The sequence below is a fragment of the Pogona vitticeps genome, chromosome 9 (assembly GCF_051106095.1).
Source record: "Pogona vitticeps strain Pit_001003342236 chromosome 9, PviZW2.1, whole genome shotgun sequence".
Taxonomy (NCBI): domain Eukaryota; kingdom Metazoa; phylum Chordata; class Lepidosauria; order Squamata; family Agamidae; genus Pogona; species Pogona vitticeps.
This window is the reverse complement of record NC_135791.1, coordinates 26,798,179-26,814,151: the sequence shown is the minus strand read 5'-3', so window position 1 is coordinate 26,814,151 and position 15,973 is coordinate 26,798,179. Positions and strand designations below refer to the sequence as shown.

The 15,973-nt window shown below is 50.6% G+C and overlaps 1 protein-coding gene across 1 annotated transcript; it reads left to right on the top strand.

The window, feature by feature from the left end:
* Window positions 1-4,703: 4,703 nt before the first annotated feature.
* LOC110075668 (cytochrome P450 2F3) lies at window positions 4,704-15,365 on the top strand. The gene is made up of 9 exons (XM_020787117.3): window positions 4,704-5,264; window positions 7,772-7,934; window positions 9,160-9,309; window positions 9,550-9,710; window positions 10,893-11,069; window positions 11,259-11,400; window positions 11,649-11,836; window positions 12,811-12,952; window positions 14,310-15,365. Exons 1-9 carry the CDS (start codon window positions 4,767-4,769, stop codon window positions 14,489-14,491), a joined length of 1,803 nt encoding a protein of 600 aa, XP_020642776.3. The 5' UTR covers window positions 4,704-4,766; the 3' UTR covers window positions 14,492-15,365.
* Window positions 15,366-15,973: the final 608 nt, after the last annotated feature.

The window sequence follows — 15,973 nt, the reverse complement described above, 5'->3', positions numbered from 1 at the left end:
GGGGCAATAGTTAACCGGAGGGGGGGACTTTGGACTGAAGTGATCCAAAGGTCCACCGCAGCTGGCCTCCATCTCAACACTCTTCAAATGAGTTGGACTCAGAGGCTGGAAAAGTTGACCTTCAGTTGTTTTGGATGGCTGATCCCAAAATCTCACAGCCATCATGTCTACACTGATGAGAATTCATTTCTGAGCTGCAATTTGGAAAAGTAATTTTCTGAAGTTCCAGCTATACTACAAACTCCAGCACCCAAACATCCTCAGCCAGCATGGCTAATCAGCACCAACAGCTGTACAAAGTGGGGATGATGGGAGTTGTATTTCGACCTTTCCACTTGCAGGATCCTCTTCAACCCTTCACCCCAAGATGGAACCAAATTAATTCTGGATCTTGCATTTTATTTTCTGCTCCTCCTCCTTCCTCTTTCTCAGTCTCTTTTAGCTTTTCACCAAAACATGATCTTTCAAATGTGTCTCTGGAAAAGGCGGTGGCTCCTCTTATAACCCAGAGGAGACCTAGTTTCAGAGGAGGGATGTGTGAACAGGGTCAGGTGAGCCTTCTGCTGGTGCTACTTTGCACAAAATGCCCTCTGACTGGTTTTTCTATGGGGGTAGGAAAGTATCAGCTTTATCTCCAGAAGGGTTAATTCAAGTATACACCAGATAACCGTGTGGGTGAATCTAGTGGATGTTCATTTGGGTATCAAGGTATAAATTGTTTCATTGTTGCAGTAGGAGTCTGTGAAGGAAACAACAGCATTTGCCACTTGGACACTGGGCCTCCTCCTCAATGGATCGTGCCCATCCCAAAGTTTCTCATGGTGCTGAGAGTGAACCAGTAGAGATGTCTCCACTCCTCCCTGTTGTAAACGCAATCTCTGGCAAGGAAGCAGGACGAGAGCCTGGTACACGGGAGGGGAAAATTTAGGGGCACCGTGAAGTTGCTCCTTGCATCAGCCAGCTGCAATGCATATTGCACACGGAGCAGATTCTTCTACATAAACACAGAGAGGGAGATAGCAAAAAAATTTTCCCCGTATGGAGCAATTCTCCCATGGTCATCGTTGCCAAACTCCCGAAGAATGTTCTCTGAGAGCATTTTCATCATCTCTTCCCTTTTCAGCCTTTTTGTGTGCTGGATAGAATAAGAAAAACAAAAGGCCTCACCCCCCCTTTCTGTTATCCTCATGGAAGCTACTCAGGCTAACACATTCTTCCCCGTCTCTGCCTATACAGAATTACACTTTTGCCAAGTCTTTGCTTTTCCAGGAAGACGGAATTGTGGATGATTCAATCAGTTCACGGGAAGCGCTGTTCAAAGACCCCTTCAAATAGGTCAGCCCACAACTCGATCCAACTATTTGTGCAACTACCGTAGGGACCGTACTGGGAAAGCAAGATTTGGAGCGAGCATCTCTATTAGTGTCAGGATACAGGTCGTGCAAAATAGGAGGCACACATGCGGCTGGGCCGGCATCAAACATGACACGAAACAAACAGAACCTCCTCAAGTGGCTTTAAAAGTGGCCCAACAAGCTAATGGAGGACCCAGCGCTCACCAGAGACACAGCAGGGTGGAATCGCAGTTGCTGGAGAAAAAGATTGAGAAGCGGCTGCTGGCCTCCTGTCTTGCTCATGGGCTTCCCTTTGGGAGTGCCTTCTTGCTGGACTGGAGAGGCGCAATCGCCCACGGGCCCCCTCGGGAAGCTGCAGGTGGAGGTAGAGGCTGTGCGCCAGAATCTCTCCCTCTCTGCTCAAGAGAAGTGCAGCCCCTCGCTTGGTTCCTTGAAATCCTTGGAGATGTGTAGCAGCAGATCCATAAAGCAGGAATCCCAACCCTCTGCTCATCCTGGTCAGCCTTTTCCGACCTCCCTCCCCTCTTTTTATTCATCCGCTTACCTATTTGTCTATTTCTTACATGCATATCTTATCTTTGCTCTGAGGTTTAAGGCCTCCGTGCATCTTCTCCCCCTTCCGTGCTATCTTTTCAACAACAGCCCTAGGAGGTGACCAGGTTAAGGGTGATATTGACTGGTCTCGGTCCTCCAGTGAGTTTCATTGCTGAGCAAGGATTCGAATCTAGGTCTCGCAATTCCTGACCACTCAGGGAATACTCCCCCCCCCCCGAGGTGTACCCATGCAGGCGACGAAGGCAAATGCGTTTAACATCCCCTTCGGTGAATCAGAAGAACACGGGCAAGCCACCCCATCCCCTGAACTCTTTGGGTTTATCCACCGGTGCCTTCGTTACAGATGGTGTGCACGGGGTCTGACCTCTTGCTCCACGAGGGACAAAAGATGGCCCTGCCCCAGCCACTCAGCAGAGAGGAAAAGCCCAAGGTCCCTGCTCCCTGGGAGTCACCGCTGAAAGGGGAGCCCTACAGCTGGGATTGCTGGATGGAAAGACATTTTCTAAAGTGTCTCTGAAAGACCACATTTCTACCATCTTTGGCGAAATCAGCAAGAGAAGGAAAAAGGGGTCACAAGACACACTCACTTCACTCTTGAGCAGAATAATTGGCCAAGGTGGAATCCTCTGTTAACAAAAGTAAAAAGAAAAAAAGAATTAATGAACAGACCAGGGTGTGTCCCTTGAGCAGGACTGGTTTCATCTTAAAGCAGCACCTATTTGCAATTTTTTAAAAAATTCAAACACCTCCTTGCGGTTCCCTTTACCATCTTGGATGGACGACTCCAAACACACATGCACATGTGTGCGTGCGTGCACACACACACAAATGCAGGGATTCTCTACATCAGAGAAAGAGACCCTTTATCTTCACAACCCAATCTGGCCGAGATCTCCCTGACTGGATGACTGGTTCAGGTGGCCATGCCCTTTCTCTGCTTGCCTTGACTTTTAATCCTTGCCCTTGCAATGGAACAGCGTCACTCACCACTCCACTGGCTAATGAAATGGCCAAGCGCAGGATGTGGGGTGAGGCCACAAACACACAGAGACACACAAATAGACCACCACACATACATTCAATGAAGACTCTTCATAAATGCAACAAACACTGTTAATGACCAGAGTTGTCGTGTTCTGACCTCCAGGCCTGCCCTCCTTTTACTCACTAGGGACACAGGGGAGTCCTCTGCATGGCCAAAGGGGGCTCACTGGAAGGGCTGATGATGGCAATTCTGGCAGTCCAATTCCCCCTCCCCCCCAAAAAAAACACCATCCCATATCCCAGCTCTGGGGGAGATGATCTGCTGGTCTCTACAATCTAGCTCTGGCGCAGGCAATATTCTGCCTGTCATCGCAGCTGGCACACTTCCCTGGCATGCGAATTTGCAAATATGCAGCTCATTTATCAAGCAATCTGAGAAACCTTTTCCAACGGTATATAAACAGTGTCCGACGCTGTGGCCCAATCCTGGCAGCCTTCGGAAAGTTGTGTAACGAAACATCTGCAAAGCATTCAAAGGGGGAGAGCATAATGTTCGGGTCAGGGGGGAGGACGCCTGGAGAAGCAGCAGCCCTCTACTTCCACTCCCCCCCCCCACGGAAGAACCAAATGGGCAGCAAGAAGGGGTGCCCAGGGACTCTTGCACAAAGTTACCCACTCTCTATGCAAACTGCAGCAGCCAGAAATCCACACCGCCTTGTGCTTACAAGGTCTCGGCTATGCTCAGGGTTTAATGATTAAAGAGGGACCTGGGTTTTGTTTTGTTTTTCCTTAACTTTTCTTATCTAGGCCCTTTTGGCCCAGGGGAGTATGAGGGAGCCGGCTGCGATTACACAAGGCGGAGGGAGGTTTGGATTGTTTGATTGCCCTGCCTCTAAAAAGGAATGCGATACGGGCGGCGCTGTCCAGATCCGATCCTTCTTCACCCTCCCGGATCCTCTCACCTCTGCTCCCAGTCTCCGGCCTTTCTTTCTTTCTTTCTTTCTTCCTTGCCTTTGGTGCTGAAAGAGTACAGCGTGTGCTGGGGTTTCAACACAGACGTCTCTTGAAAAAACCTCTTCAAGCCAGCCCATGGGCTTTGATAAACATTTCAAAGGAATCTTAAGAAACCCGAGAGAGCTGACATATGGAAAACAGGCCTAGTGGGTTTTATTTTTCTGAGAAAAAGCAGAAATTCAGGTGCCACTCAGGTCCAGAAACCTTAATTCCAGCAGTCACCAAACCCCTAACCATTAGGATCACTTGGGTGGCCAAAGGTGGAAGGTCCTCATCCGCCAGCTGTTTTTATCCAATTCAGTGCAGACATGTTAAAAATAACGGGGCGGCCTCAGAGGTGCCACACCTATAGTGTGGAGATATGGCTGCGAGTCTACCCGACAGGGTTGTTGTGAGAAAGGACTTGGGTAGATGCACAAGGGAAGGGCGGTTGTGTCACAGAGGATAGAGAGCACTCTGTACGTGCTCCCGCCTGTGCAAAGCCCAGAGCTTGGAAAAATTACTGTGAGGGTTCATAGCCCAAACAGTCACCTTTCCAAGCCTCTGAGAAAGCAGGCAACGTCGTGATTCTAGGAAGCCAGCCATGAGAGAGGAAAGGACAAAGGACAGCCGGCACTCCCACATCAAAGTTTTCTTTTTTGTAAATTCGTTTTTAGTTATTGTTGTACCCCTGTTGTGAGCCGCCTAGAGTGGTCTATTGACTAGATAGGCGGGATATAAATATAATAAATAAATAATAATAATAAATAATAATCCCCCAAGACAGAGAGAGGGAGAGGCAGCAAGCAAGGCTGTGTGACCCTCCTCAGACGGCTCTCTGGCAAATCCTAGATTTTTTGGCAGATTGCAACTTCCCCCATGCTCAGTTTTGCAAAGCTTGGGGCTGTGGAGCCTGGGAATGTAAATAAAGGTTGCGAGGAGGGCATGCAGGACGTGGGAGTGGATTCCAGCTTTCCTGTGCTCCCGTCTTCTGAACAGGTTTTGTGTCACTCTATGTGCCAGCCTCCATGGGGGTTGCCTCCTGTGGGCTCGTCAGTGCAGGCAACCTCACCCCAGATCCTGAAAGCAAAAGCAGAGAGAGTGGGTGTGGACACCCAGCCCTATATAGCTGCCTGGGGGGAGAGAGAGAGAGAGAGAGAGAGAGAGGACCCCACTGGCCTCCACGGCCCTGTTGCCACCATGGACCTCAGTGGGGCCACCCTTCTGGCCTTGATCTTCCTGGCCTGCTTGATTTTGTACCTGAATGGGAAGGGTCGAAGGCATAAGGGTCGGCTGCCCCCTGGCCCAACCCCGCTCCCTCTCCTTGGCAATCTCCTTCAGCTGGACCCCAAAGAAATGCACCGGTCCCTGGAAAAGGTAAGAGGCAGGGAGGCTCTTGGGAGTCAGGAGATCTGAGGGTGAGGCAGAGTTGGGTGGGGTGAGGAGGAGAGGCCCTCCCTGGACAGACCACAAAGCCACATGGCCTGGCCCTTGGAGGTCCCTGGGAAGGAGCTGGTTCCAGAGCCTCTTCTCAGCGCTGGCACTCAGCTCTGGGGCATGCGGAAGGAGGACGAGGGTGCCACCTGGCATGTGCAGACTGCCTGCTCCAGATCGCTCTGGACATGCAGCCGGGCTTGGCAAAGTTACTTTGCTGGACTACGACCATCAGATGCACCCACAGGGCACGGTCACCTGCGCTCCCATTGCAAGGCAGAGGTAGCTTTCCTGCAAGTTACAGGGAAGCAGATGTCAACTTTTTTGGAAATGCCCGGAGTATTCCCCCATCCCATTTCCCCCCCCTTCCTGTGGATCCATTGTTTTCTGTCCATTATTCACGAGCCCGGCTGCAAAATGAAGCTCAGCCACCACCACCAGCAGCTGGCACCCCTTGGGACTGGCAGGGTGGCAAGCCAGCTACCCCCACCTAAGCCTCATCTCCTCACCTCTTTCTTTGCCCCTGTTGGTGCCTCCTAGACACACACACACACACACACCCCTCTCCTATATCCCCTCTTTTTTCAAATGAGCTCAAGAGAGCAGCTGCTGCTCCTTCTTCTCCCGGTTGTAACTCCACCACAACCCTATGAGCGAGACAGACCAAGCCTATGTGACAATTTCACCCCTTCCTGAGAACTAGAGCCTTGATCTTCCCCAGTTTTAATCAACTGCTCTCAGCACTTCATTAGATTGGTTCTCTTTGGTTCCAGCAATGATCTGTTTGTAAACCACCAAATACGTACTAGAAACGCCTTATATATCCTATTTCCTGAGTCCTGGCTTCCTTTGGCAAGCGAGCCCGGATCCTGCTGCTGCCGCTGCTGCGCCTAGAACTTCTCACTACTCAAAGGGACAAAAATAAAAACCAAGGGAGATCTCTCAGCTTCCAGCCGGGTGCAGGAGCCCCTGCGAGGCGGTGCGACTCAACCACCCGCTGGGAAGGAAGCCTTGACTGAAAGCCACGGCGGCGTGGAGCCTTCTCGGCATCTTCAATGACAGCGTTTCGGGGGCTGTTTTGCCTTGCCTTCTCCTGGCAACGTTGACTTTGAGAACCGTATCACGTTTCTCTTCACGTCTCTTGCGCAGCTATTTCAGCCGGAAGCCAAACCTTACAAATTGCATAACATGTTATTTTTCAAGTCGTTTTGGCAAACAGCGAAACAAGCAAACAAAAGCGGCCGGGAAGGGCGGGGGGGGGGGATGGAGTCGGGTATCCAGCCCCTTCTAGTCTCTACTTATGTTTCAAGGCAAGCCTTGCAAAAGACCGACCGCCCTTCCCACTATTGCAGGAGTGGAGCCTTAAAACTCCCCGGGAGCGAGTCCCCTGGGAGTAACCCCACCGGGGAAACTCAAGGGGGCGTCTTTTGCCGCGGAGATCTGCAGGCACTGCTCCCGGTTTCCTACCGACTCGCGCACAAGAGCCAGAGTCGTCGTCTTGCGCAAGAAACGAGCCCAAACGCTCCCACTCTGCCGCCCGAACCGAGCACCCCAGATCGCCCTCCTTAACTCCCTGCAGTCTCAGGCAACCCGTCTCATCTCTGGGGGCACCCCCACGCGACCCCGGCTCTAGTCACAAAAAGGATTGGGAAGACGGCCCCCTAACCCCTCCCAAGCTGGGCTGAGCGTCCTTCTCCGGCTGTCTCGCCCGCATGTGCTGCAAAAACGCCCCTCACCCCATTCTCTCTGTCTTCCGACAAACTACACACACACACACACACAAATCGCCACATTTACCCAGGGAGCTGCCAGAGACCGCCTATTGTGCCCTCACCTCTTGGGGTGGGTGTTAGAGGTTTGCTTGAAGAAGACAATAGAATAGAATAGAATAGAATAGAATAGAATAGAATAGAATAGAATAGAATAGAATAGGAGCTGGAGCTGCAGGCCAGGTAATGGTCCAAACAGGACAAGCAATCCCCAGGCAGGACTTTTCGTCCAGAGAACACTTGTCCTGGCGATAAATCACACCTGATTCTTCGCTTGGTGGCTGTTTTTCTTGGTGCTGCACAGTATTGTGCTCTTTGCACATGCTCAGGAGCTGTCTCGTTGGTATTCTTGCTTTGCAACTGGCATGCTTCAGCCCTGACACGGAGAAGGGGTGCCATCCAGTCGTAACCTATTCGGGTTTCTAACAACCCTAGTAGGTTTTCAAGAGGCGCAGAGGATAAGATTCCCTGGAACTGAGCTGAAAGCCATGGTTGGGGGCCAGAATCCAGGCTGTGGGCTGTCACTCCCACTGGTCCCAATCTGCTGGGCTTCAGGTGGCCACAGGACACAAAACCCCACCGCCCACCACGTCCAACCACCCATCCGGCTCAGGCCTCAAAGTTGGCATAGCAGCTCCCAGAAGCCTCTCTCTCTCTCTCTCTCTCTCTCTCTCTCGGCAGCTCAGCAAGCAGTACGGGCCGGTCTACACCATCCATTTGGGCTCACTGCCCTGCGTGGTCCTCTGTGGGTATCAGGCCGTGAAGGAGGCCTTGGTGGACCAGGCAGATGACTTCAGCGACCGGGGGGAATTCCCGGTGTTTTACCGCTTCACTCAGGGTAACGGTAAGTGAGGAGGCCCCTCTGCACAGAGGAGCATCTGGATAAGGAGGTCCTGTTGACCTACGGAAGGACCCGGCCTTCTGAAGCACAAGGGGAGGAAGTGGGGCCAGGGAGAAAGCAAGATTGCCCCCCCCAATGGATGCTGAAAAATGAAGATTATACAAACTCTAGGCATAGCACAGCCTCTATCCAGGGGTCCTACTTTGTTGCCATGTATTTATTTCTCACCAGCACCCCTACTGCTGTGTGACTCCTTGTCAGTTTCCATGAGATGCCTTCCCAGGAGGGCTTCATGTCCTGGGGGTTCAGACTCACCAACTCTCCTGCTCTCCAGCCTTCAGGGACGCCCAGAGTTTGCCCCTGGGAGGCAACCTGCTTGCCTCAGTTGGAATCATTTGGGATTCTTACAGCAGAGCACGGCCACCCAGTCCTGAGATTTTGGACTCTTGAAGAGGGCGAGTCGTTCTGGAGAGTGCTACTTAAGGGGGAAAGGGAAAACATCAGGTGGGATCCCATGCAGAAACAGATTGCAATTTTGGACTATTTGCGAAGCAGGCCAATGCAGTTTATTTCCGAGTCAGCACACAACACACAGGGAAAGGCACACAATCCAAGCCCTGATCTGTGTCCATGGCTGACCTTTTTGCTCCGGCTGTAGGGCTTCTGCCTTTAAGGGCCAAGCTGGGGCAATTCCCTGGCAGATGAAAGGGTTGCTTTAAGGGAGATCCTGCCCTGCAGAATGACCCTTCCTGATGCAATCAGGTGCATGCTTCTGAAGCCATCTGATCATACTCTTACTGTTTATTGTCAATACATGAGTAGGGCAGGACAGAAGCAAAGGTTCCCTAAACTTAATTCCTGAAGCTCACCTTTCACCAGGTTTTCTGGCACCCATTATGCTTGTGGTCTGTCTCTTGTGATCTGCCTCTCTCTAGCTAAGGAGAGAAAAAACAGAAAGTATCCTCAGAGGAGGAGGAGGAGGAGGAGGAGGAGGGAAGAAGGGAGCTTAAAAGTACCTATCTAAACATAGACCTGGAAAATACCAAATCAGTTTCCGTATGTACTGATGCTCTACTCCTGGCAAGGCTATCTTAAGGAAGATATACATGTTGCACTGAGCATCTCTGGAGAGAGGGATTCAGGAAGGAACATTTCCAGTCCATCATCACCCCAGTTCCCGGCTCTTTGCTCTCTTTGAAGGGAGATGGTTTGCTTTTGCTTCCTGCAGGCATCGCCTTCTCCAATGGGGAAAAGTGGAAGATCCTGCGTCGCTTCGCGCTGCAGACGTTGAAGAATTTTGGGATGGGGAAAAGCGGCATCGAGGCCCGGATCCAAGAGGAGGCCCAATGCCTTGTCAAGGAGTTCCAGAACACTGGTGGTGAGTCCCATTGTTTGGACAGATGTTGGGCGCTGGACTGGCAGGTAGGAGAGACAACGGTTAAGAATGCCCAGGGAGCCCTTTGGCATCTGGCAGCAGGCGAGCAGCCTGGCCCAAGAGATGGGATTGGCCTTGCCATCTGCACTGGGGGATTCGTGACCCCACCCCACCCCCAAAGGAAGGGACCCCTCCTGCCACGGCTCTCAGCACCACTTCCTTGTCCTCCGTTCTCTCTCCCAGGCGCGCCCTTCAACCCCCTCGACCTCGTCTGCCGCGCCGTCTCCAACGTCATCTGTGCTGTGGTTTTTGGCCGCCGCTTCGACTATGAAGACAACGACTTCCTCACCCTCCTGAACCACCTCAACGAGAACTTCAAGATCATGAGCTCCAAGTGGGGCGAGGCACGTAAGGGGCAGCAGGCCGGGGCACGCTGGGGAAGGCATCGAAGGGAGATGGGCGGGGGCGGTTATGGTCTGGAGGGTGGGGGAGAGAAAAAAATGCACAAGACAAGACAGGAAAGACCAAACTGGGGGGGCGGTGTCTTTTTCTAATCCTTGCCCCCAAACTCCGTGGGTGAGACCTAGGCAAATATAATCATCATCATCTTAGAACTGCAGAGCTGGAAGGGACCCTATAGATCAGGGAGCCCAGCCCCTGTCCAGGAGGCAGGTGGGGGAATCGAACTCCCAGCCTTGAGCTCTGCAGACAGGGACTTGAACCACAGAGCTACCTGGCAGTTCTCTGTTGCTTTCCTTATTCAGATCCAGGTGGAATGACGTCAAGATTCTGAGCTAAATAATACCCTCCTTTATACATTTTTAGTGCTCCAATAAGGGTATTATTCAGCTCAGAATTTTGGTATCATTCCACCCGGATCTGACCTGTCAAGTTCTCCTAACTTTTCTTCCAGCTTCAGTGATATGAAATTTAGTGAGAGCGCGGAAGAACAATGTCTCCCCCAAAAAATCTGACATGAGGAAATAGCTGTGACTCTCGAAGATGGTTCCTTGACCAAGTTCAGCATCAGGCAATGGTGTCAACGCATCTGTTTACCTTCTTTGCCCTCCCTGTAGACCCAAATTCAGCTGGGGGGGCCAGTGGATCTACCTGCCCATTGCCTCAGGTGGAGCACAGAGCCCACCTGTGTTCTGCTCAGAGCTGAAAGAGTGCAAGTAACAGTTATGTCAGCAAAAGAGGGGCAGCTAAGTTAAAACAGGCAATTAAAGCCAAATGGCTACTCCTAAAGGGTGGCTGGAGGGGGCAAACGTTTTGCAGAAGGATAAGGGGAAAAAAATCTCCCTCTGGCATTCAAACCGACCTGACCCAGGTCCCTAAACTGGTATTGTTAGCCGGAAACAAAAGTAGAAGCTAGAAATATGAGGGGGGGGGGAGAGAATCTGGTTTGAATACTTATACAACGTTTGACCACTTTATAATCATCCATACACCTGCTCGTTTCATATCCTACCATACTTAAATTCATTCTCCTAAAATATTAGAAACCAACAATCCATATTATTCCGCCCAGCGTATTCCGCCTTTCTTGGCCTTCCTCTGCTCACTCTTTGACTCCTCTTTTCCAGCTCTACAACATTTTTCCTCGGCTCATGGACTTCCTCCCTGGACCCCATCACCGAATCTTCCGAAACTTTGAGGATCTCCGGAAGTTCATCGCTGAGCGCATCCGCTCGCACCAAAAGGATCTGGACCCTGCTGCCCCCCGGGACTTCATCGACTGCTTTCTTATCCGCATGGAGCAGGTAACTCCCTGTCCTGTCCCACGGCACAAAATAACATATAACCACCTGAGCTACAGAAGGAGACTCAAGATGCTTTCTGCCTTGATTGACTGAGCCTGAATCGTATCCTGGTCGGGAAATGACCTGGCCCGGGACCTACAAGGAAAAGATCGGTCTCAATCAGGTCGGTCCATGTCCCCTCCCTTCCAGGAGAAGCAGGACCCACTGAGCTACTTCCACATGGACACGCTGATCATGACCACCCACAACCTGTTTTTCGGGGGCACCGAGACGACCAGCACGACCCTGCGCTACAGCTTCCTCATCCTCATGAAATATCCTGAGGTAGCAGGTGAGATCGGGGAGGGGGGAAGGCAGGAGAGACCGTTTAAGTCACTTTTTCCAAGCTCCAGGTGAGCTCCCGGGGTGTCCCTCTTTCTCGGGGCCAGCTGGGTGACCCCCACGAGTGGCAAGTGGCCCGTAGATTAGATCCGATGAGGAGAAGCTCCTCGGATTGATTTCGATCAGAGTGGTGTTCCCGGAGCTGCCACCCAGGCCCTCCCTTCTCTTGCAGTCTGTCTCTAGTCTGTCTCCTTCCAGCCAAAGTCCACGAAGAGATTGACCGGGTGATCGGGCCCAATCGCGCCCCATGCTTAGCCGACCGCAAGAACATGCCTTACACGGATGCCGTGCTCTATGAGATCCAGCGCTTCATCTCCATGCTGCCCATGGGGCTCCCTCGTGCAGTGACCCGGGACACCCCCTTCCGAGACTTCCTGCTTCCCAAGGTGCCAAATTCCTGCCCCACCCACCCCATCCTTCTTGAGCAGCTACACCAGGGTAGCATCTCTGTGAACTGAGGGCAAATGCCAGGCTTGGGACCCAGGGAGGCCGGTGGCACCAACTTGGCAGGAATCGTTTTAAGCTAAATTTTGCCAGGAGCTCTCTCCAAGGTGCTGAACATCAAATCGCCCGCCACCCCCCAAATGTTTCAGCACCTTGAACAGCACCTTTAAAGCTCAGACTGAAAGCCTGAGCAAATCCGTGGTTCCCCTCCAAAATCATTGCCATTGGCCGCCCCTGTTCTGGGAAGCTTCTTCCAGGTCAGCCAACCTCCTCCTCTTCATGGCGGTTCTGCATTTCCCCTTCCGTAAATTCCTTCTCAACACAACGTGAGGGTGGGAATTCTCTCTTCCACTTTTTAGATAGAAAGGAATCTTCTTTCTCTTCTGTTTACATGAGCAAGGAACAGCTGAGTAGTCGGCATGTTTACTCTTGTGGTTCTAGAGAACATAAATCAGAATGAAAGGCTGTGTCTCAGGATGTAGAAAAATGTAAATAGTCTGTATTCCAGCTTTAAAAATGCTCAGTGCATCAGACGTCTTTAGGAGATAGACATAAAATAATAAATGATTTCTTTTAAAATCGGAATAGAGACAATTGATGATTTTCTACATCCTGAGACTCAGCACTCACTCTGATTTCTGTTACCATGGCATCTGCCAGTTCCTTGTGTTTCTCTACAACATTTTAGGTAACAGCCTGCACTCCAGGAGTTTGTCTTGCTTTAAATCCTTTTCAGAGGACAGGAGTTGAAACATGTAATGGGTAGACTTCATGGCCAATGCAAGAAATCAATGAAACACCAAGTTTTTGGCTTTCACCTATGGACCTTGTTAACTTTACTTCTCTTTCTTGTTTCCATCCAAAATTCTAACCACACGCCTTCTGCCTCCTCTGCCTACCCCAAACTCTTCCGCAGGGCACCAACGTGATCCCTCTGCTGAGTTCAGTGCACTATGACCCGACCCAGTTTAAGGACCCAACTTCCTTCAACCCCGACAACTTTCTGGATGAAAATCGCTCTTTCAAGAGCAATGATGCATTCATGCCTTTTGCCCCAGGTATGGAAGAAAGGGAATGGATCTTACTTCATCAGAACCTAATTAATGGCAGCTTGGAAAAGGGAAGGGTTGTTTTGTTTTTGAATGACAAAAACTCAGGAGGAAATGCTGGCTGAGAGGTTCCGGGACTTCTGCTCCAGGGTTTGCCACTTGTCCAAACTCTGCCCCAAACAATAGCAAGGAAAAAAGGTGTTTCTGTGGCTTCAGATCTAGCCAGAGAGAATGGATGGTCCATGATGTGAACATGGTCTGCTGCTGGTGGGAGCGAAAAGAGGGTGTCTCCTGCTCAAACCAGAGACTGCCAGTGGAAGAGGCTGGTGATACCCCCAAGGCAGGACAACCAAACAGGTAGGATTTGAGGAAAAGCCAAAGAGAGAGAAGCTTGAAAAGGCAGGATCATAACCTAAACCAGGGTGATGTGGGAGAGAGAGAGAAAGAGAGAGAGAGTGTTTCATTATGACTCAGGAGCTGATATCAGGAGAGGGCCTTATTCAGGAATTATAAGGCTTGAGGGTGCAGACCCCTACTTGACCCCCATTCCCAAGGTGGTGGTGGGGAGCCCTCTTGCACCCCTGTGACAAGTTTCACGTCTGAGCCCCTGCACTGAACGGCCAACCCAAGGCCAGATTAGAAAGCACGCTGTGTTAAGACGCTCAGACTAATTAAAACCTTGACCCCACTCCGGCCCTGCTGGCTGCTGTGGCCCAGCTGAGAATAGAAATCTTTCAGAAGAGGCCAGGGACGTGGCCTTCTGCCGTTCTCTGTTCTCTGGAAGAGAAGGCCTTTAACGGTAGAAGGGCTCACACAACACCAAGAAGCTCCAGGAGGAGGAGGGGAGGTAAAACTGGCCCAAAAGTAGCAGCCTTCCAAAATAACCGGAAGTGGCCACGAGTTGCCACTAAATCCTGGCAGGAAACAGGGTGGCTTAAGGAAGCCCTGGGAAAAGCACCGGGCCAGGATATTAACCCCACTGTGAAATTCTTTTAGCTTTTCCATGTAAGTGGGTCAAGGCCACTTGATGTGCATATATTACTCCCAGGCAGGATCTGCCGAGGGAAGTAATTAACGGCTCGCTCTTCTCATCTTTGCATTAACAAACCTTCATCACTTTGTTATCTGTCGCCTTACAGATCATGGGGATGTTATCTAATTACACAGGTCATTTATTTACAATCCCATGGACTTCGACTCAGACTGAAATAAAACTGTTCAGTCTTTGAAGTGCTACAATATTTCGCTTTTTGCTGGTTTTGCCAAGCCGAGTTAGAACGCCTGCCTGAGGCCACCTTGAAAGGTAGCAAACCCGCTTGTTTGAATTGACTCTTTGAGGTCACGAGCTTTCTGCTCCTTTCTGCAGGGAAGCGGATCTGTCTTGGAGCCGGGCTGGCCCGCATGGAAATCTTCCTTTTCCTCACCACCCTCCTCCAGCACTTCTCCCTCCAGCCTCTGGTCACCCCGGCAGAGATTGACCTGACCCCTCAGTGCACAGGCCTGGGAAATCTGCCCCGCCCTTTTCAGTTCCGGGTCCTCGCTCGCTAGTGCTGGAAGGGGGGCAGGAACCTTCACTGCCCGGGGCCTCCAGGAGAGGTGCCTGGACCCAGACAGGAGACCCTACAGCTTCCTCGGTGGCCTTGCAACCCTTCAGACACAGCAGCCTATATTGTGTGCTTTCAACTGCATCACCATCCTGCACCAAGAATTTCCAAACACTGCACCCTGTACACAAGTCTCCGTGGCTTCCTCCTTTTTTGCACTTTGTTATAGGCATCTTGTCCGGGCCACTCCATGGGGTAAGAAACCACAAAGCCCACCAGTTTGTTTACCCTCCATCTCCCCAGATTTCCGGGCAACTGCAAATCTTGATTCAGCTATGCTTCTACTCCGCTGGGGTGTGTGTACGGAACCATCCACACACTTTTGTGCATCCAGGGAGGAGGAGCAGCTTGCGTTTAATCCTGAGAAGTGGCCGAAATCCTGAGAGTGATGCTCAACTTCTGAATGATATTTGATTATTTTGCATTTTCTATGCCAATGTGGATCAAGGGACGCACACATAGCCACAATATCTCGGCTGCACAGCTGCACCGCTTTGCTACCTCCTTCGCCTGCCATCCTGTGGAACCTCTGAATACAATTTTATGCCAGAGTTTTCTGGTGTCTAATTTCCAGGATTACAGCCAAGCACTATGACAGTGAGGGAAGTGGGGCGGGGGTGTCAAATTACACCCTCCCTTTTTCTTTTTCTGTCTCCTGAGGTTTGGACATTTATGACTCTGGACAAAGCGGTTCGACCCAGTGATGCATCATCACCTGTCCAAGCCAGTCCCCCAGACTTTATTTTCTCTCCTGCGCTTGTTTTATTATTTGTTTTACTTTGCCCAATCAGCTGTAATAAACTGTGTTTTTCATTTCTCATGATTATCAAGTTATTGCAAGCCTTCTGAATGTTCTTTAACTTTTTTTAAAAAAAATCCTAGTCTTCAATTCATTCGCTGCATCTTTTCTTTGCTGATCACTTCTTGATAAGAGGAAATTCTGAATGTCTTGTGATGCACACACCTGTTGAAGGCTTCTACGTTCACAGTTCCAGACCATATATATAGATCTGAGAATACATAATGTTGCACATTGTACATTCTAAAGTCAGTTGTTAACTTTTTGCAGTGTATTGCCTTTTTTATTTCTAGGACACTGCCCCGGTCCGTAGCGATTCTGGCTTTCATAGCCTGTACCTAGAAACCCGCTGATGAGGATTGCCACAAATTGAAACTGACTTGACGGCAAACAGTTAACTAATTAATGGTCCTACTATTTATTCAACCAAAGTCCAAGTCCTTTTATGTTTTCCAACAAGCTTCACACTTTCAATTGTGGTCTGCATTTCTCGGACCACTTGCTTGTGACTAATTCCCATGCACTCATCCACCAAAAAAAGAAAAGGAAAAAAAAATGAAGCCCAGGCCAGACGTCAGAGAGGGAAGAAACCAAACCCAGATGTGATTCCCTCCTTCTTTCCTTTTA